This window comes from Chaetodon trifascialis, chromosome 15, assembly GCF_039877785.1.
Source record: "Chaetodon trifascialis isolate fChaTrf1 chromosome 15, fChaTrf1.hap1, whole genome shotgun sequence".
NCBI classification, from domain to species: domain Eukaryota; kingdom Metazoa; phylum Chordata; class Actinopteri; order Chaetodontiformes; family Chaetodontidae; genus Chaetodon; species Chaetodon trifascialis.
Window position 1 is genome coordinate 13,157,528 of NC_092070.1, and position 20,895 is coordinate 13,178,422.

At 41.3% G+C, this 20,895-nt stretch overlaps 3 protein-coding genes across 4 annotated transcripts; all 3 read left to right on the forward strand.

Annotated features, from left to right (window-relative positions):
- Positions 1-2,033: 2,033 nt before the first annotated feature.
- Positions 2,034-3,257, forward strand: LOC139343889 (myeloid-associated differentiation marker-like). Its single transcript, XM_070981728.1, has 2 exons — positions 2,034-2,300; positions 2,673-3,257. The coding sequence occupies exons 1-2, from the start codon at positions 2,034-2,036 to the stop codon at positions 3,255-3,257; spliced, it is 852 nt and encodes a 283-aa protein (XP_070837829.1).
- Positions 3,258-4,877: 1,620 nt separating this feature from the next.
- On the forward strand, positions 4,878-5,720 carry LOC139343204 (myeloid-associated differentiation marker homolog). The gene has a single exon (XM_070980694.1). The coding sequence runs from the start codon at positions 4,878-4,880 to the stop codon at positions 5,718-5,720; it is 843 nt and encodes a 280-aa protein (XP_070836795.1).
- An 8,935-nt stretch (positions 5,721-14,655) lies between these two features.
- Positions 14,656-20,613, forward strand: LOC139344129 (somatostatin receptor type 5-like). 2 transcript variants are annotated; one of them, XM_070982078.1, is made up of 4 exons: positions 14,656-14,961; positions 16,804-17,524; positions 17,628-18,032; positions 18,422-20,613. In XM_070982078.1, the coding sequence occupies exons 2-4, from the start codon at positions 16,841-16,843 to the stop codon at positions 18,503-18,505; spliced, it is 1,173 nt and encodes a 390-aa protein (XP_070838179.1). In that variant the 5' UTR covers positions 14,656-14,961; positions 16,804-16,840; the 3' UTR covers positions 18,506-20,613. The 2 variants fall into 2 exon arrangements, with proteins under 2 accessions (XP_070838179.1, XP_070838178.1); XM_070982077.1 differs by having other exon boundaries at positions 14,674-14,961; positions 18,419-18,891.
- The last annotated feature ends 282 nt before the right edge of the window (positions 20,614-20,895 follow it).

Here is a 20,895-nt window from a genome sequence, read left to right on the forward strand (position 1 = left end):
AAGATCCATTCACTTTTAGGTTTCATTTTAACAATGTGCATGTTTACAAGATGAATTACTGTTTTACTTCGTTTGGGAACTTAATGTTGATCTTTCACTGATGACACCTTGTTTCTTCGTGGCATGCACGTAACTAATGTGACAGCTAACATATACTGCTGTGAATCCAGTTTCCTTGTCACTGTGGTAAGTGTCTTCATATTGCGGCATAGAGGAGTTGTTCACTAACGCCACCAACTGGTTTAAGCAAATAATATATGCCCTGTAAAAAAATAATAATAATAATTCAGTAGATCTTAAAATAAATTCAGGGAGGCTTTTCTTCATCGTGAGAATATTTTGACCTTGTTGTTTGATCCCTATGATTGTGTCTCGAGCTGAGTTCTGAATTGTGATTGGACTATAAATTATAGTTGGGACATCCTGCTTTTAGCACTCCCCAATGATCCAGGAACAGCCTTCATTATTGGAATATTGTGACCTTCGATGGCCAGAGATATACATACATTTAGATCTGTCCTTGATTGTGATTCTAAACATGAGCTGGGCTTGAGACAGAAACCCGGCCACAGTCAGAAAGGGTGAAGTTGAGTTCAACAAGAAAGGCAGATACTTTATTGTGCTATGCTCCATGTTGTGTTGTGTTTGGCTATTATTAGATTATATTGTATTATATATCATAATTACTTTTGTGTTATTATATCATTACATTTAGCATATTATTAGCAGCAGTCGTATGTTATTAGTGGTTGCATCATGTTGATTATCACTATAACACTAACATTATGTGCTGGGGTCATACTCCTTTCTCCACACACCTACCTGACCATAATCACTACACACACACATGTCAATACCTCTCATACAGACACATTCACACACATAACCCACACATGCCCTATTTAATCTATGACAATCTCTTCAATCATATGTTTTCTGAGAGTTTTTCCAAAATGGAGAAAGCATTAAACTAGTAATCTAGTCATGAGATGCAAAGATGTACATAAAAATGAATCAAACTTACCAGTAGTTTAAAGTAGATTCATGCTCTCCTTCCCTCACTTTCAGTATTCCTTGTAGCTGTTAGCAGTTAGATATGTTTTATGGACATGTCTAACCTACATGTCGCCATTGTGTTGCACCCACGCAGCAGCCAGTTAATCTGTGTGAGATAAGAACCTGATTCAGGGTTCAGGATGATGATCACATTCACAAGTTAAATAGCTCATTTGAAGTTTGACAAGTGGTCATTTTAACATGACTTTTACCTGAAGTTGTTAAAGCTGCTTGTGTGTGTGTTTGCTGTTTGCAGTCTGACCACTACCAGTCGACCATTTTTCATTTTGAACAGTAATTTGTCTCCCTTAATCGATTAGCCCATAGCACCACAACTTCTATCCTATTCTTAGGTCTTGTTTCCTTTGCAGTTTCTCAGGCTTACATTTTCTTTATTCAGTGAAAGACAATTATTTCTTGCTAACATTTTCTGCTGCAGTGCATAGGCCTAATCTTAAACCTCCTGTAACACATTTACAGGCTTGATGGGCCGGCATGCCAGGGAGAGCAAACATTACCTGTCCTCTGTGTCATAAGGTATAGTTCCTGTCATACATAATTGCTCTAATGATCGGAATTTTTTATTGACCAAGCCAAGCCAAACTGATAAACAAATGAAAGTGGACAACTGAGAGCTGCCCTCCAACAAAATCACTACGTATAACTCTGTCATGCACTTGCGCATTAGACGTTTGACAAATGGCCATTTGAGGAAGAAGGTCAGATAGGGCGGAACACAGGAGCGGCCAGAGGTTCCTCATTCACCTGTTCTCTGTGTTTGTCATAGATATTCAGGCAGCACTAACAGCATGCGGGGCGAGGACAGATGAAAACCAAAGAGCTATTCAAAAAAACACAAGAAAAAACACTACTACATCAGTAAGGATAGAGGAGAAGAGCTGGTGAAGAGGTGAGAGATTATCTAATCAAGTATCTGTCGAGAACCACGCTGAACGGAGCACAGGATTACAACCATCATGGTCACACTGGACGTCAAGACACTGACGGTGCCCGTGGGTATTGTGAGGTTACTGGAGGTGGTTTTCACCTGCATCACCTTCAGCCTCGTAGCATCAGTGGGCCACAGCACTCTCTCCTTCTGGACGTGGTGTATGTTCACATGGTGCTTCTGCTTCTGCGTCACCTTCCTCATACTCTTCCTGGAATTGACCACCCTCAGCGCTAAGTTGCCCATCTCCTGGGACGACTTCACTACCGCTTTCGCCATGCTGGCTACCTTAATGGTGGGTGCCATTTTTACTCTGTTTGTCTTTGCTCACAGATATTTTCAGGGTAAACGTTGTGGTTGTTGGGGAAGTATAAGTGACTCGCTGCTGTTACTTAACATCACTCTCTTTGGGATTATTTTGCAGGAGTAAATAAATTTAGGAATAAAATGAATGAGCACTTTTTTAACTAACACAGAATGTGAGCTTTGATAAACAGTATTTTTGAGTGATCACATTACACAATGTGATTTTGGTCCCAGTCCATAACTTTGACATCAGCCAATATGCATGTTTATTTAGTGGTGCTAAAAGGTTAATGCAGTATGGTTCTCATAATCATAGCTGATTGTTTCACTTTAACTTTTCACCTTTCTCTCATGCTGGCAGGTGCTGGCAGCGTCTATCATCTATCCTACCTTCTTCACGTGCTCTTTCTGCAGTAAACAGATCGGTGCCACTGTTACTTCCATTCTGGCCTTCATCCTGTACGCCGTCGAGGTTGGGCTGACCCGGGCTAAACCTGGTGAGATTAGTGGATTCCTGTCCACAGTGCCAGGCCTCCTCAAGGTTCTGGAGGCTTTTACGGCCTGCATCATCTTCACCTGCTTGGACTACGGCTTCTACTCTAAGTTCCCAGGGCTCCAGTGGTGTGTCTCTGTCTACTCCATTTGCTTCATTTTTGCCTTTATTGTCATCATTTTTACCATCTGCCGCCTTCTGTCTCTCTTCCCTGCACCTTTTGACAAAGTCCTGACAGTCTGCAACGTCATGGCAGTGCTGATGTACATTACAGCTGTGGTTATCTGGCCATTGTACAGCTTCCAGAACAACCCCAGGCCCAGTAACTGTCAACATTTGTGTCCATGGGATAACTTAGCAGTTGTCTCTTTCTTGACCTGTTTCAACCTTGTTGCTTACATTGTGGATGCAGTTTATTCCTTTAGGCTGGTCTTCTTCGTGAGCAGGACATAGGTTGAAAATATTCCTCATATTTCAGCTGGGGGAAATCTTTGAAGTCCTACTAAACTCAAAGGTTGTAGGAGAACTGTATGTACTGTAAAGTATCCCTTGTGCAACTTTTGTTAAAAATTTTATTTCCATGTTATTTTCATGAAGACCCAAATACACTCTGGTTTGTCGTGAATTTGATCTAAGGAAGACAGATGTAAATCCTAATCTCTTCTCTTTCCCTTTATCTTCCTTTAAGATTTTTATATGATCCTTGTTAAGTCTTTTATTTTGATACAGCAATGACATGAATGTGTCAGCCTCAAGCGCGTATTCTTGTCGATCTCAGAATGTGAAACATAAATAAAATTTGATTAAAAAAATGTGGGCTTATTGGACATGCTTACAACACCATGGACATCTCTATAATTTCGTTTTATAGCACCTCTGCACAAATTCCAGTTATGACCGAATGAATAGATCATGTATGATTGTGGTCAATGGTTAAAGAATCTGTTTAATGGTTACATAGTTAGACTGGGACCTGCCCTGCCCTGTTTGCAAAGGTGTGTCAAAGTGTACATAACCTGAAACACACTGCAGAGTATAGGCACAAAGCCATGTTTCTATAACACACTTCCCTTTAATGATAAAAATAGAGAGACGTGGTTCACGTATTTGTATGTTTAGCCCTCTTGTAATATAGCAATAGCGGGTGAGTAATTGGTCAAGATTACACACACACACTTGCATGTGCTTATGTTAACGGTATCAGTAGCAGCCATGAGAAATCTCAAGTTACATAACCTTTGGCCAGTCCAGGCATTACTGCTCTCTGCAGTCAAAATGGAAAGAACAAAGAAGTCAGGAGTGGATATTATAATGATCTTGTCAAGAGAAATCGAGAGAGAGAGAGAGAGAGAGGAAGTGAGGAAAAGGACCCGAAGAAGAATGAAAGAAAAGACTGAGAAGGATGAAGGGGAAGATTTTTTGGTTTTTGGTGCAATAAAAAAGGCTGTTTTCATGGTGGTTTTCCTTTATGTCGTGGGCAATGTGAACACTGATGGAACAACATATGATCACAAAGCTTCAGTTAAAGCACAAAAACATCCCACTGTAGTTTTTGTGGGGGCAGATTCTATTAAACTATTCAACTTTTATTTAACATCTCAGATATAATCTTTATATGATAAAATCCACAAAAACAGCTCTCCCTCCTTGTCCCTTTGTGCTACCCAGGAACAATAAATCACACAAATTCAGGAACTCAAAATTTTCCTCAGGATGTGACCTACACCCCATCCCCGTGTTGGAGATTTGCTTCTGGATCAGGCTTGAGCTGAAGACCAGAGTCCAGTGTGTGTGGCATAAGGTGGAAGGAATATGACAACACCCACCAGTATCCAATCAGTGGAGTGACACAGCCATAAAGTGTACAGATAAGCCCAGGATGCTCTGTTTGACTGTGCACCACCACACGTCGAGTTTCGTTTTCAGAGAACATGCCTGCCTGGGCTCTTGCCTACATGGATTTCGTCAGCAGGATCTTCACTGTACCGAGAGATGTGCTGAGCAGAATCGGCTGACTTTGGAAACAAAACAAGGCATATTTTTTTAGGACAAACAGACTCATCCTGTCCAGCCATGGTCCATGTGGAGTTGCGGGCAGTCACCCAGCCTGTGGGCATCATGCGAATAATGGCAACCATCCTCACTTGTGTCTCTTTTAGCCTGGTGGCGAACGAGGGACATGTCTCATCTACTTACTGGGCATGGTGCATGTTCACCTGGTGCTTCTGCTTCATCTTCACCTTTCTCATTGTCATCCTGGAGTTCACCACTGTCAACACCAAATTACCTTTTGCCTGGGATGATTTCACCGCTGCCTTCGCTATGCTGGCGAGCCTCATGTGCCTTGCCGTCTGCACCATTTATCCCACCTTTTTCACCTGCAAGACCTGCCACCTTCAAATCGCTGCCTCTGTGGTGTCCTGGGTGTGTTTCGGGATGTACACAGCGGAAGTGGTCTATACTCGCCTTCGTCCAAGTGGGCAGACCAGCGGGTTCCTCTCCACATTGCCCGGCATAATGAAGATGCTGGAGGCGTTCCTTGCCTGTCTCATCTTCACGTCCCTGGAGACAAACCAGTTCAGCTCTCCAGGACTGCAGTGGTGCGGGTCTGTGTACATCTTGTGCTTCATTTTTGTCATCCTTATAATCCTGCTCACCCTGGGACGGCTGACCTCTTATTTTCCATTCTCCTTTGACAAGCTAGTGATCGTCTATAACGTTTTGGCAGCCGCTATGTATATGACAGCTATGGTGATCTGGCCACTGTACAGCTTCCACACCACTAACAGTCCCACTGACAAGGCCAGGGATAAACTTTTGGTTGTCACCTTGATAACGATCCTCAACTTTATCGTTTACGTCCTGGACTCTGTCTACTCTATACGCATTGTGTTCTGTGTCAGCAACCCAGACTAACTGGGTTTGAATGAATATGAACAGAGAGGACTGAAGCAGCGTTTTCTACTGCGCCACAGGTGTTCTGTGAACTGTGAAACTCTTCAACAGTGAATTGTTGTTTTGTACACAGTGCAATGTATATATTCTGATACTGCCGTTCATCAAATGCTCTCAAAGAGTGATTACAATAATGAAATGCTGGATGTCTATAGTGTGGAAAAGAAGTTAGTTAATGATTAAAACTGTAGTATCACTGTCATAAAAAGTAAAAATAGCATGGTAGAACTTTGGATCCTGACACACAAAGCGTGATCAAACAGCGGGTAATAATACTGCGCTCTTACCTTACTTTACTACTTTGACATTTTGGGTAATATACTTATTGGATTTCTTGCAGAGTTAGACGAGAAGATTGATTCCACTCATGGTGTCTCTGTAGGATAAATATATCAGGAAGTTACTGCGCCTGACCAAAAAATAGCCTCATAAAACCACATGTTCTTACACTTCATTTCATTAAAGACTCAATAATATGAGATGTAGCATGTTAGTTAATGAGCTTTAGATCTTATTACCTTCATATACAGCCAGGCTAGCAGTTTCCCCTATTTACAGTCTTTATGCAAAGCTATGCTAACCAGCAGTTGGGATTGGTTTTATATTTATCTGACAGGCATAAGAGTGGTTTCATACTTCTCATCTAACTCTCAACAAGAGAGCATCCATCCATCCATTATCTATACCGCCTATCCCTTTCGGGGTTGCGGGGGGCTGGAGCCTATCCCAGCTACAATGGGCGAGAGGCGGGGTACACCCTGAACCGGTCGCCAGCCGATTGCAGGGCCACATGAAAGGACAAACAAACATTCACACTCACACTCACACCTACGGACAATTTAGAGTCATCAATTAACCTAATGAGCATGTTTTTGGTCTGTGGGAGGAAGCCGGAGTACCCGGAGAGAACCCACGCATGCACGGGAAGAACATGCAAACTTCACACAGAAAGGCCCCGTCTGACCCGGGGATCGAACCGGCAACCTTCTTGCTGTGAGGCACGCGCACTACCTGCTGCGCCACCGTGCAGCTCAACAAGAGAGCAAATAAATTAAATAACTACACCTTTAATCCAAGTGGCATGAAAACACTGTGTGCTGCGTTTTATGATAATTAATTGCCTGGTGTTGGGCAGTGATGGCAGGTATATGTAAAACCAATGCAGCACATGAGGACTGACAGGCAAACAGAGCAGCCAATGAAAGATGAGATGGGATGGAAAGAGAAGGAACAAGGGAGAGAAAAGAAGAAGGACAGGGAGATTGATGAGATAGAGGTAGAGAGAGAGAGGGAGGAGAGAGACAGCAAGATATTTCCAGACTGTGGAAGGATATGTGGGAAAGTGAAAAAGCAAATCCTTTCATCAGGAGGCAGCTGCAGGCAGCACATAGAGCTGGATTTGTCAAAGGTGTTATCTTTCTTTTTTCTAGTTTAGCTTCTATTCTTCCCCTATGTGGTGGAAAGTTACAAAGTATGACGTCAATTAATTATTTTCTTTCTTTAACCAATTGGAAACGTCACTTAAATCTCACTTGTAATCCTACAGCTATTGTGCTACCTGACACATCAATCTGTGTGAGTGAACTGAAGTCAAATGGAGCTGCTGAAGCATGGAAAATTAGCTTTTCTTCACATGTCAGTCGGTCAGAAAGACAGACCGGGTTTCGATCAGCAGACTATATGTGTCAGACACTGCAGCAAACTGCAGAGTTTACACAAAGGACTGGAATGCCTTAAGTAGTAGATATAGTTCATATTAGATATTTCTGTGTCAGACTGTGTTGCAGGCATGAAAAGTACATGAGGGTAGGAAGGTGCAGTACCAACAGGGGGCAAGAGTGAAAGGAACAAAGAAGTATAAAGGGAGACAAAATCCACCTAGTGGTGTATCACATGCAGGGCTTTGACACGGGAGACAGGGTTGCATTCCTGTGTGAGTTTTAAGCAGTGTTTTATGCCAAAATATGATCTATTCCTCAACATAACCAAGTAGTTTTGGTGCTTAAACTAACCAAACTGTAACCGTCACTTGAAATGTTTCTCAGCAAGCTTTAGTTTGAAAGTCTTACGATATGTTGCATATTCTTTACTGCTAACTAAACGCACCATTGACATGGTGGACCGGTGGGTCTATAAAATCTTTTGGCATGATACCAGGTTGGCATACATTAAATGTACATAAGCACTTTACACATATATCAGCCATTATATTTAACTTACTATTCCATTCACAATTTAAAACCACTGTAACCATTGCCTGATTTTCTATAACATACCATTTCAAATGTTAACGAATATACAGTATTTGTCAATAATTAAAGCCTCTATGAAAACATACATTATTACAACTGTGTTTTACAATAATTGTCATTCATTTCGCGTTCTACAGCAGCCTCCAGTGCCCAGTGGAGAAGTAATGAAGACTTATATCTGCTTACTAGTGACTTTTAGACTTTAGACTTTAGTCAAACTTTATTGTCATTCAGTAAACAGCAGGTGTACACTGAACCAAATTTCAATTGCAGCAGGCTCAGCGCAGGGTAGAAAATAGTTAAAAAGTATATATACACACACACACACACACACACACACATAGATAGATAGATAGATAGATAGATAGATAGATAGATAGATAGATAGATAGATAGATAGATAGATAGATAGATAGATAGATAGATAGATAGATAGATAGATAACAGACCATGGTGGGGATGTGAAGAGTCCCTGATAATGTTAACGGCACGGGACATGCAGCATTTAGGCGCAATGTCCTGAATGGAGGGGAGAGAAGTCCCAATGATTTTCTCTACCGTCCTTAAAACTCTCCTCACATTCTTCCAGTCAGCAGCACTGCAGCCTCCACACCACACAGAGATGCAGCAGTGCATGGTTATAAACCATTTACGTTTATATGCTGCTTATTAACACTGAAGTGTTGCCCTTTAATTTTTTATGTTTAAAGCCAAATCAAGTTAAATGCCTTTAAATCATCTCTGTGTTTTACCTTGATTGTCAAAATTCACATTGTTTTACATGTTACTGGCTGACAAATACACTGTCATAAGTTTTCCAATACCCCATATTTCACCATCTTTAGTTCATTAACAGCTAGGATCTACGCTATTTCCAGCACATTGCCAATAAAATAAACACTAATAGCAAACTTACCTCTTTATTTATACCAATTTTGTAATTACACTTAATTTCATCCAAGGAAGGCCCTTTGGGACGATCACTGACAAGATGCATTACCCCTCAAGTTCCAGTAAAACTGGGCTTCTGGTGTGGTAGTTATGCTCTTTTAAAGGTACCAAACCTGACCTTCAGTTGTGGAAACCCACCAGGCTGATCAGTGTAGGCTTTTAAACATCAGAGAAATGGTGCCAAAATGTATCATAAATGCACATCTTAATTTTGTTCAAGTTGTTTGTGTCTGAGATGTAAAAATAGCAGGAAGTGAGCATTAGTTTTCGTATCCACTGGACAGAAAGTCAAAGGTCTTTCCTCACCTTCTGTCATCCTCCATTGATCCTTTTTCTTCAATATTCAGTTTAATAACTTACTTGTGTGTATAGTGCATACAAAATGTATGATGCATGTAATTAGTATGTATATGTGGAGTCTAATGACACGCACTGCCCTGAAATCTGAGCTTCCAGCATCCTTTTCTAACCACATGCTGTGATCCGCTGAGACGAGCACGACAGTTATAAGAGTAACAGCGTATGAGTCACTCGGAGTCACACCTACTCTGTTCCCTTTTTTGTGGTCATTATCTTCCATTAAATTTCTCCTCTGATTAGTGACCTTTGATTCAACTGTGCAGCAATCAGAGGAGGACACTGTGAAAATGAATCACAAAACGTTGTGTGTGTGTGTGTGTGTGTGTGTGTGTGTGTGTGTGTGTGTGTGTGTGTGTGTGTGTGTGTGTGTGTGTGTGTGTGTGAATCCACCTGCATGTTTACACTGGGTATTTTTTGAGCTAATTTGTGATTGAACTATATAAAATAAAACTGACTTGACTTGACTGTCTATACTATGTAGAAAAGCATTCCTAAATTTATATGCTGTGTGTGAAAACTGGTCCTTATCTTCTCTGGCAGCAGCCTGACATCAATTTCAAAGCAGCTTCGAGGAACTGAAAGATCCAGGCCCCCATGTCAAACCACCAACAACCAATTCAAAACTCAATTATCCACGTACAAAGAACATGACCCAGGTGATGAAGCTAATGATGCTAATAATGGTTGTGTGTGGGAGGCTCATGTGTCATGCACATGATCTATGTTCATGTACACTAATGAGTGTCACAGCAGCTGTAAGAACATAAATATCTTGAAGTTTGCTCATGAGTCTGTTTTTGTTAGCCTTCTTGAAGGGGAGGAACAGGACCAGGCTGTGATGAGTCTTTGCTCCATTACAGTGTGTCAAAAAATAAAAACATGATTATTGACTTTAGGAAGTCACCACCAATCCCACTGACAACTAATGCTTACTAATCCAATGCTTAATTGCAATTAACACTACACTCTTTGGTCACATCTGGCACACTTGCACATTTGCACAATTAAAGCATAAAATCTCATCTCAGTCTTCTTTGCTTTAGAAAGTGTTCATGCATGGGGACAACTTTTCTTTTCATCAACACAGACATGCTATTAAAATGCTGAAACTTTAACTTGATAATGAATCAGAGCCATTATCATTTAACAGAAGTAGTTCACAGCGAAGTTTTGTATCCTCTTGATTTGGTGCTGATAATCCTATTTCAATAAAAGCACTTCTTTAAACAAACAACAAACTGGTTTGTAGACAGGATTTCTTTCTTTTTTTTTCTTCTTTTTTTTTTCTCCAAGGCTGTAAGATGTTTACTCACCTTTAGGCGAGTCAAATCCCTTTCTCTCATGTATACTCACCTGACTTCTGGGGGGGTTATTTTGAGCTCCCTTGATCTTCCTTTTCTGCCGCCTGGGGAGTTAAATACAGGCTGGCACTGTCACTTCTGTTAAAGCCAAATGTTGCCTAAATGCTTAATAACATGCCTGTTTTTAGAAAATCCTTCCCTCATCTACCCAGGAACTGCTTTAAAAAGTGGCATCCTGACACGTTATAATTTTGGCTGTCAAATCAGTCTACTTACTGTAGGTAGTAACATACAGCCTTTCAGTCTTTCCTAATTAATTCCCCTGATTTGCCCCTCGGGAAAAGTACAAACAGGCTTTGTTAGCAAGAAATATTAGGTTTATTAGCATAATGGGGAAAAAACATGAATGAGCACTCTTATGCCTTCAAACTGTGGAACTGTGGAGCCTCTAAATGAACCATTTTGATGCTTGAATGATGTTCAGTTTGCATTTTTAATATTGTCTAAATTAGGGTAAACATTTCGAGGACAATATTTAATCCATATTGTTCTGAAGTCTGCTTTTTCAAATCAATTAGTTTTTTCTGCTGCATTTAATAAGTTAATCAGAATGAAAACACAGTAGCATTGCTTGCCATTCACGGTTACTGGCCCATAAATTAGGGCCTAATTACTATAATAAATTACCATTAACTGGAACAAAGTGCAGATCTGTGTTCAAACCTTTGGTCCTGGACTACTGAAGTATTTATCTTCTGTCTACAATCAATGCAAGAAACAATCCTTGTATGCAAAACAACAAAAAAAAAACTAAATGAATGAATATAGGTCATTAGCTTGCTGAGAAAGAGCATTTTTTGCAGCAACAATTCATATAAAGCTGAGAAGTGTAGTTTTCTCTAAAAATTCCCAGCTATGAATTAAAACCCTTCCAAAGCATCTAATACAGTAAATCCCAGATGCAATGAGAAATGAGACAGACACAGTTTCCGAGGAAACTGTCGGTTTCCTCGGAAATTACCAATAATGGTGACGGCAGCCACTTGAGATGGACTCGGTGCTGCTCTGACATGCCTTTGGCATGCTGTGTTCCCCTTATTTTAAAAAAGCTCATATAAATGAAAATAGGACACGACCCGAGCTGCATAATGAATTTGCATGAAATGATTAGTTTCATGGGTGCAGCAGCAGGGACTTTAATTTATCTGTTTTGCTCAAGTTTATGCGGATTTTGAGAATTGTTGTTGTTTTTGTCACCTAAAATGACTTCTTTCTCTTTCAGCAGCCCCAAATGCTTCTGTCAAATCATCACGAACCAAATCACACTGCAGTTACTCAGTCTTCCACAGATTACTAACGGGGCTCAGTCACAGCTAATGCTGGCTAAGATGACATATGTAGCCAAAGGGTGGCTGCAAATGCCACCTTGTTCAAAGACCACAAACTGTTAGCCAGTAGCAACAGTCTGCAGGGTGATGGAAATAACTGTGTGTATTATAATGTGTATTATAGCCTTCAGAAACCAACACAGCCTGAGCCCTGAAGTAGTGTGCCATAGAGAAAGTCAATGCCATCCATCCATTTTCTATGCCGCTTATCCCTTTCGGGGTTGTGGGGGGGAGCCTATCTCGCAGGGCACAAACACACAACCATTCACACTCACACCTAGGGGCAATTTAGAGTCACCAATCAACCTAATGAGCATGTTTCTGGTCTGTGGGAGGAAGCCGGAGTACCCGGGGAGAACCCACGCATGCACGGGAAGAACATGCAAACTTCCCGACCCGCCCGACCCGGGAATCGAACCGGCGACCTTCTTGCTGTAAGGCACGCGCACTACCTGCTGCGCCACCGTGCAGCCAGAAAGTCAATGAAACAGCAGATTTTAAATCAAAATGCTACTGGAAGGCATTAACCAGCCACATTCCTCCATTTAGATATTAACTTCAAAAGCAGTGATAGAATTAAGCAAATAACTAGTTTTGTTGGTTAACAGCTGTCTACAGCCCAGTGCCAGCTTTAGGAAATGAAAGGATACTGCATGTACGTTCGATGCAAACAGGAAGCCTTTCAAAGCTGACTCGCCCATCAACAAAGTGTCAACAATGTTTTCCAAACGGCCGTTATATCTCAGATACTGTAGATCGTGGCTGAGACAGAGGTAATGTGCACAGGTGACTGCAGAGGAAGAGTATCAGCTGACCATACAGGCACAGAGATCATTGTTTCATCTTCTGACCTCAGTCTCAACCACAGATGTTGTCCTTCTTCTCATTTTCTCTGTCCTTCTCCTCCAATCAACTCTCCCCTCCACACAAACACACAGACACATTTCTGTCTCCTCTTGATGATCAGAGGTGGAGCATTGATTCAGTTTGGTGTAGAGTTCCTGTTGGCCACACAAACACCGCACAAACACCACACACATACACACAAGTAGCACTCCTGTTACCATTGAGAGCGGGCTCCCATCGATCCTTGAGCTTTTTGTCATCAGCCAGACGAAGTCGGTGACTGACACCACTCTGATATCATCTCAGTGCACATGCCCGGAGAGAGGAAGCTTGATATAGAAAGACAAGAGGTGCATGCGAACTGGAAGCCAGAGTGACTCATTTGAGCAAGAGAAGGACAGAGAGCAAGGAGAAAACTGCACATGTGCTACGGGTGGAGTAGTAGTAACACAACACAGTAGTTTATAAGGAAGCAATTTACTGCTCAGTCTTTGTGAGAGTTTCAGCTCATCGACGACAGGCTGGCTTCCAGCTAACACTGCAGATCCTTTAAAACTAACACATATCTCCAGTGATTATTTTGGTTCTGCCTTGTAGTAGTACAGTGTGCATTCAGCTGACAGAGTTGCTGCAGTCCCATCTACAGCAATATTTTATGTTTCACATTAAGCCAGCATGTGGTGAACATGGTGGAGATTATGTTAGATGACACTAATTTATGCATCACTGTTGCAGGTCAGCAGTAAAATAAAACTCAACTTACATGTTTCTAATATTGTGTCTGCCCAATTTATATCAATGAGAGTAGATTAAAAACTGGATTTATTACAGTGTTGTTATATTAGACTGCATTAGCTGTGGCTAGGTGTACTTAAAGGAACATTCCACTAATTTGTGTTTTTTGTGCCATTGTAACCTTGGAAATGAGAGCTGGTTCTGCCCACACTGGAGAAAGCACAGTGTAAATGAGCCATCTCATTATCCTGGCAACCTGAGTGCCACCACACACCACTGTCCCTTCAGGGCAAGCCTTCACACACAGCTGTGTGACAATCATAAGTCTCTTAAATCTTCCCTAGTCTGCTTATAGAACCAGTCAAACAGCCTATGAAGAATAAGACGTCATCCACTTGCCACTGGCCTTTTTTAACCTCCTTTGATGCTGCAGACTGATGGAAAATGCAGGAATGGAGTAGGACACTGTAAACATACGCACACTCTCGCATGGTGGCGCGTGGATTGCACGCACACACACACACACACACACACACAGACACACACCTGTACCTGTTCCCTATAGACTGGCCAGAAACAGATATGAGTAAGGCATTTCTTTTGTTTGTGTGGGAGCCCATTGTTAACGCTGCACTAACCAGAATGACAACAACACAAAGTTAGTGGTTTAAAAGCAGGCAGCTTTCCAAGACAATTACCATCAAATGTCTCCTCAGAGCAAAACCTCATCCTCCCTCCACTCTTTTTCCATTTCAGCCTAATTTCTCTCCCTCCATCTCAGGTGCCCCAGGCCACCACCAAGGTGATCTGTTCCCTAGGCTCTTTGTGGGCATTACTCCATTCCTGTCCCTCTCTGTCTGTGAAGTCAGTATCACTTCATGATTGACTGAAATAGCTATAAAAAGCTGTGCTGCACAGGACAAGAGGGCTGCAGCGGGAGCTCTTACACCAAAAACTGGTCTGAGCTATGAAGTGATTACAACCACCCATGGGTGGGACTTTCGCATCCAAAAGGCGGGGTGGCGTTTTCCACATAAATACTGGCAATCCGTGGAGGTGCTACGTGACCCTATGAGTGACTTCTCATCAGCGCACCTCCTCAGTGCGCATGATTTCCTCCGGCACGAAAAATCCTGCAAGATCAAGCAAAGTGTCGAATTTGCGCCTCTGACCATGGAAATCTGAGCGTGCCAACATCAAGAAAATGCCTCAAGATGAAGAGTCAAATGTCTCTTTCAAGCGACGGGGGGAAAGAGCGAGAGAGTTGACCTCAGAGAAAGTGCACGTTTCCAAAACCGCATGAGTACCGCGGGAGACGCGCATCACGCCACCGGATAGCGGAGAGGATAAAGCGCACAGGAGCGCACAGGTAGGCTGAATCCCATCTACTGATGCCACGGCATTTACAAGAAAACAGTGTGTTTATGAAAGAAAATTAATTTCAATTCTTCTTGAGAAAGATAGGAATGTTCATATTTTACAATATCGCGTTTTATACTTATAAAACATTTTATGTAATGTTGTGTTTATGAATGTTTATGAAATGCACCTCAAAGTGCTTTAAAAGAAAAGTACGGGTATTAAAAACAGGAGACACAAGGAGCGAAATGTACTAATAAAAAGCAATAAAATTCGTCAATAATTAATCAATCAATTAATTAAAAACAAGAGCATGAATAAGTTTGGAGCTGTTTCATAAAACACAGGTTTCTTTTAGTCATTAATTCTCGTGTGAATATGGACGTGAAGCTCATTTTATGTGATTTTGGAAAAAGTATTGTGAGTCTTTAAGTCCTATTGATATTTATTTACTGAGATGTAATGAGTCATGCGTGTGAACGCTTCCAGGGAGTCTCGTAACTGTGGGCCATAGCTTTTATAGTTTGCTGGACAAAAAATGTCAAGCCCCATGCAGCCTGAAGGGACATGGGCTTCAGGTGTTTGTGTACTCAACAACATGCTGCGGGCTGCGCGTCACTCCCGTGTTTTGAAGCGCGGTTCAGTGAATCTGCACGTCAGACCATTTATTTGTGCAACACATTTTCACAGCCTCGGGTCACAACGTCTGACAGCTGACAGTTATAAGATTATTATTACATTTAGGTCACCCACAGCACCAGGTAAGGGCATATACAGTAGGTAGCCACTGGCCACTCTCACCATGGCAGCATGAATACACTATTAGGGCGTCAATTCTCTCATTGCAGACTATAGCTACATTTATGCCTATTGGGGAGGAATTCACAGCCTCTAGATCCCATACAAAACATGATACCTTTACTGATTTTTTTTTCAATGAAAATGTCCTCATTAAAATAAATATCAGCATTCTTGAAACACTTTAGCTGCCCATCAATAACAAAGCAAGTGCACTGAGGAGGAAAGGAAAAGTGACTATTTGAATGCAATGCAAAGATTTGAGAGAAATGGACACGAAAGGATGCAGGATCATGAGACATTTTATGCAAAGATGACTAGTGTTGAGCATTTTTTCAGCTTTAGCTAAAACTTGCTGTTATCAGAAGCTGAGTATCAGCGCATCAATGCAGAAGAGCAAAGTTGCAGCAAACATCCTGACTGTCAATAAAGTCGTCCTCATGTGCACTCCACCCACCTCAATGAGCCTATGGTGATTGAATTTTCAGTTGCATATCATCAACATGTTTTTATGATGAAATATATTGCTACAGTTTATCATTAAACCACAGAATTAATAAACATTTGCACGCTGGACAGATTTCACAAAACCAGGGAACTATTTTACAAAACAATACATTTTACTGTACATATTTGGCGCAAAAACCCACATCAGCAGGGTTAATGTTAACATCATTTATCACTGCTCTTTAGGGTGTGGGCTACTTGCCACTTGGCTGCATGGGATTTTTTTTTTTCTGTCTTTGTTCCCCCGTCACAGACATCGAATTCAATGGCAGTGACAGTATTGGAACCTTCTTAACAAATGTCATCTTCTTCTAAAGTGCAATTTTCCATTAAGCAAAATGGCATGTTGGCCACATGCCCAGGCAATTCAGTGGAAAGTTTCTCTTCATTCTGGGTAAATATGGGCATCTTGCCCTGAGAGCAATGGGTTGTTGTGAGTGAGAACATTTCAAAAGGTAGACATGACATAATTGTATTATTAACATGGATTGTTGTTAAGTATCCTATAAAATAATCAGAAATTTGTGTCTGTCTTTTCTCTCATGAGTTATTTCCTACTGTAATCCAGCACTTCCTCCTTCAACATGGATGGCTACAATTGGATGTCGCTATCTGAGAACAACAGCATGCCTTCCTCGCAGTCCTACCCCAGCTACCCCACCTCCAGCAACATGTCAGACGTGGCTGTACCAATGCCTTTCGATGTGGTCACCGCAGTCGTCTACACCATTGTCTTCATTGTGGGAATTCTGGGTAATACGCTGGCCATCTATGTGGTGGTTCGCTACGCCAAAATGAAAACAGTAACCAACATGTACATCCTTAATTTAGCCTTGGCGGACGAACTCTACATCCTGGGAATTCCCTTCCTGGGCACTAATAGTGTGCTTTCCTACTGGCCATATGGGGATTTCTTCTGCAAGGTGTGCATGACTGCTGATGCCATGAGCCAGTTCGCCTCCACCTTTTGCTTGACGGTGATGAGCATTGATCGCTACCTGGCTGTGGTTCATCCCATTCGCAGTGCCAAATGGCGGAAGCCACAGGTGGCCAAGGTTTTTAATACCATGGTGTGGGTTGTGTCCTTTCTGATTGTGCTGCCGGTCACAATCTACTCACATGTACAGGAGGAGTTCAACACCTGCAACATAACATGGCCTGAGCCTCATGAATTGTGGTCCATTGTCTTCATCCTCTACACATCTATCCTGAGCTTCTTTGGTCCTCTGGTTGTAATTTGCCTGTGCTATCTGCTCATCGTCATCAAGGTAATAAGGCAAAAAAACTGGCCTCTGCTACTATTATTATTACTTTGAATTTTCTGTTTTCATAATCTCACAAAACCTTTCCAATCAACCATCTCACTTTCAGGTGAGGTCAGCAGGTGTGCGTGCAGGCCTGACTAAGCGGCGTAAGTCAGAACGTAAGGTGACGCGCATGGTGGTGATCATCGTGTTGGTGTTTGTCCTTTGCTGGCTGCCCTTCTTCACCACCAACATCGTCAACCTGATCCATATCATCCCTGAGAACAAAACCACCGTCTACTTCTTCCTGGTGATCCTCACCTACGTCAACTCCTGTGCCAACCCAGTGCTCTACGCCTTTCTCTCCGACAACTTCAAGCAGAGCTTCCAGAAGGTGCTCTGCTTCCACAAACCAAATGGTGTTGGTGCTACAAACCAGATGGGAGGTAGACAGAACGCACCCAAGGAAAACGCCAATCCTATTTTCACACAGAGAAATCACACACAGAACGGACAAAGGCAGAGCAATCAGGTACGGCACAAACAGTACTCATGTGTTTCCTGTAAGTAATAATAAGGATGAAGACAGAGGGAGACATGTTTATTCTGATTTAAATGAATGTATGTTTGTTTCATAACCGTATGTATACTTTTGGACCATAGCCAAACCAAATGTGCCATCAGCAGCCCCCACTGTGCTCAGTGTATTGTCTCTATAATGTCTTCCTTCATTCTGTGTGAAAATGTGACCTCCAGAGATGAATCCCAGTTTATGTAACGGACAGAAAAGAACTGAGCCCCAGGTTATAAACCTCAATTATAGCAACAAAGTTTTCTGTTGTTAAGCTCATCTGTGATGCTGTGTCTCATTCTGTCCCGATCATGTCCTTAATCTCTATGTCTGTGGTATTGTTTCAGCAGCCAGTCCAATTGGATGTTATTGGGGAACCTGACAATGAGCCTTTAACTTCAAAATCAGTGGCGAATGGCGAGCCATCACTTTGAGTTTTCAAGCTGACCCCCTATGCTACAACATGGGACTGTTTCTCCTGGACCTTCTGTTCATTGGTATTTCCTTTCTGTCTTGCTAATCCTTCCTCTCTGACTGACTGACATCTGTGACGAGCACCAGAGGAGCAAAGCAGTGAGAGAGGACTATATACAGCATTCATCACAGAGCTGTGCATTTTTGTTTGTTCTTTATGTCTTTGTACTGTAATTAAGTTGGCTGTGCTGTACAAAGCATGTTTATGTAATTATGTAAGATCTCAGTATAATACAAAATAGTCCTCATACTTAAAGTGCTGTAGATTCTCAAATAACTTTACTTACACATTTATTTTCCAAATAGGCTCATACTGGTTTCTGTTTTTTACTTCATCATATTTTAGCACAACTTTTGTTTCATTTTCTGTTGATGCCTTTTGCTATTACAACCCTAACACTTCCTCTATGTTTACCTGTCATCTTAATAAATTCGGTCTAATGTATATTTCACAGCACAAGATAGTTCTGCAGGAAATGTTGAGTTGACAGTGCAAGCTAGCTTCACGCCAAATGACTGGAATTACTCAATGAGTGGGAACAGTATTATTGTTAAAGTAATAAATAAAGTTATCACACGCATCACGTAGGTAGAAAGCAAATGTGTCTATTTCCCAAAAAGCCAAACTGTTCCTTTAAGAAGAGAATCTCGTGATGGGATTAGTGCTGTGGAAAAATACATTTTGCTGAATTTACTTTGTAAGCCATTATAGTACAGGTAATTTCACCATGCTCAATGACTTTTTCACCAGGCCTTTATTAGACACCAGGCTTATATTCACATCGTCTATGACCTCACCTATTATTAGAAACTCAATCAATGTTCTTAATTTGAAAATTTACAGTATTTTGTGTTGCTGTAACTAGTGAACACCGCTCTGTTGGTTACTGTGAAGCTGGTTGAAATATATTTGATGGTCACATCAAAACAGTTGTTTTTCTTTTGGCTTGTTAGTTTTGATGGGCTTTTTGTGACATTTTGACTTCAATGTTACAAAGCTGTGAAAAATGCCTTGAAATAGCACAGCCAGGTATTGTCCTCTAGTGGATTTGTCTCTTCTCTCTCACATGCAGGAGTGGACATGGTGACGTAAAAAGAGCATATCTTTCTCTGAATCTCCGTAGAGTAACCTTATCATATCGTGACTCGCCATTTAGCTGCTGGACTTGACATTTGATGCCAACACTATTTAGAAGTTGCTGGACAACACCGTAGCATAGTCTCCGTAGTTCTAACTTGAGCTGTTAGCAACGTTTATAGTGAGTTTGAGCTTCTTTGAAAAACTGCCCAGTAAGACGGACCTGTGGATACATGGACACCTTACAGGAGACAGTGGGTTTATTTGTGTTTGAAGCACTGTGAATTCAAAAATAATGGATCATTTAAACGTGGTGTCTAGTTCTATGACATGCCCACACATAACAGAAAAGTAGTCGTTCAGGTAGTGAAGTCATCATGAATATTAACAAATGATCATTTCTGCTTTGCATGTTCACCCACCTTAACCCTACACAGTACAATTTAAAGCTCCTGATATGTGCCTGCATGAAACAAAGCTGTTATGTGTACCTCTGTCCCATTAACAGACAGTTGATGTTTAGTCGCTGTGATTTAGCAATATTACAGCGGGTTTATGTTTCAGACTGAAGCACTTTATCATTATTTCCAGTCAAAAGAGAACAGTGGCAGCTTTACGTTTGAGTGTTAATGTCTCTCCACATATCCCAGCTTCTTTTTTTAATTTTGTAAATGAAGCTAAAGTAGTTTTATTGCAAGCGCAGAGGGAACAAGAAGAAGTATTTTGTTTTCCTCTGGGCCAGTCATTGGAACAGATTTGAATGTATTATGTGATACAACTTCAGAACAATGGCTTGCCACAAAAATAACCATTCAAATCAAAATCTGAAAAACTGCGAGCAAAATTAAGGGAGGCCGTTCAAAGTTTCCCCACGAACTGACTTTTTATTTGTTGTTCTTGGTGGTGGGGTTTTGTTTGTTTGTTTCCCAGACTATTGATGTTGACATGCTTTCACTGTTACTTTAATAAATGCAACCATGTCATAATGTCATAGTGTGGAGTGCAAATTGTTTCGATTTGGATTTTTTTCAAGCCTATCATGGTACAATGCCATATGAATGCTGAACGAGTGTAATGAATGTAATCTTTACAGTCAGTATCACCATACTGGCTGTGAGTGAGGAAGGGTTCAATCTATCAGCGAGTACGGAGAGGAGGAAGGATAACAGCAAACGATAACTCTTTCAATGTGTGAAGGAAAGGTAATAAGCTAATAATAAAAAACAACAACATTATTCTTTAATACGATGGATTTAAATAAAACAAATGAGC

Coding starts and splice junctions, on each gene's coding strand:
- LOC139343204 (XM_070980694.1), top strand. CDS start 4,878: ATGGTCCATGTGGAGTTGCGGGCAGTCACCCAGCCTGTGGGCATCATG.
- LOC139343889 (XM_070981728.1), top strand. CDS start 2,034: ATGGTCACACTGGACGTCAAGACACTGACGGTGCCCGTGGGTATTGTG. Junction 2,301..2,672: donor CCATGCTGGCTACCTTAATG/GTGGGTGCCATT, acceptor TCATGCTGGCAG/GTGCTGGCAGCGTCTATCAT.
- LOC139344129 (XM_070982077.1), top strand. CDS start 16,841: ATGGATGGCTACAATTGGATGTCGCTATCTGAGAACAACAGCATGCCT. Junction 17,525..17,627: donor ATCTGCTCATCGTCATCAAG/GTAATAAGGCAA, acceptor TCTCACTTTCAG/GTGAGGTCAGCAGGTGTGCG. Junction 18,033..18,418: donor GACAAAGGCAGAGCAATCAG/GTACGGCACAAA, acceptor GTATTGTTTCAG/CAGCCAGTCCAATTGGATGT.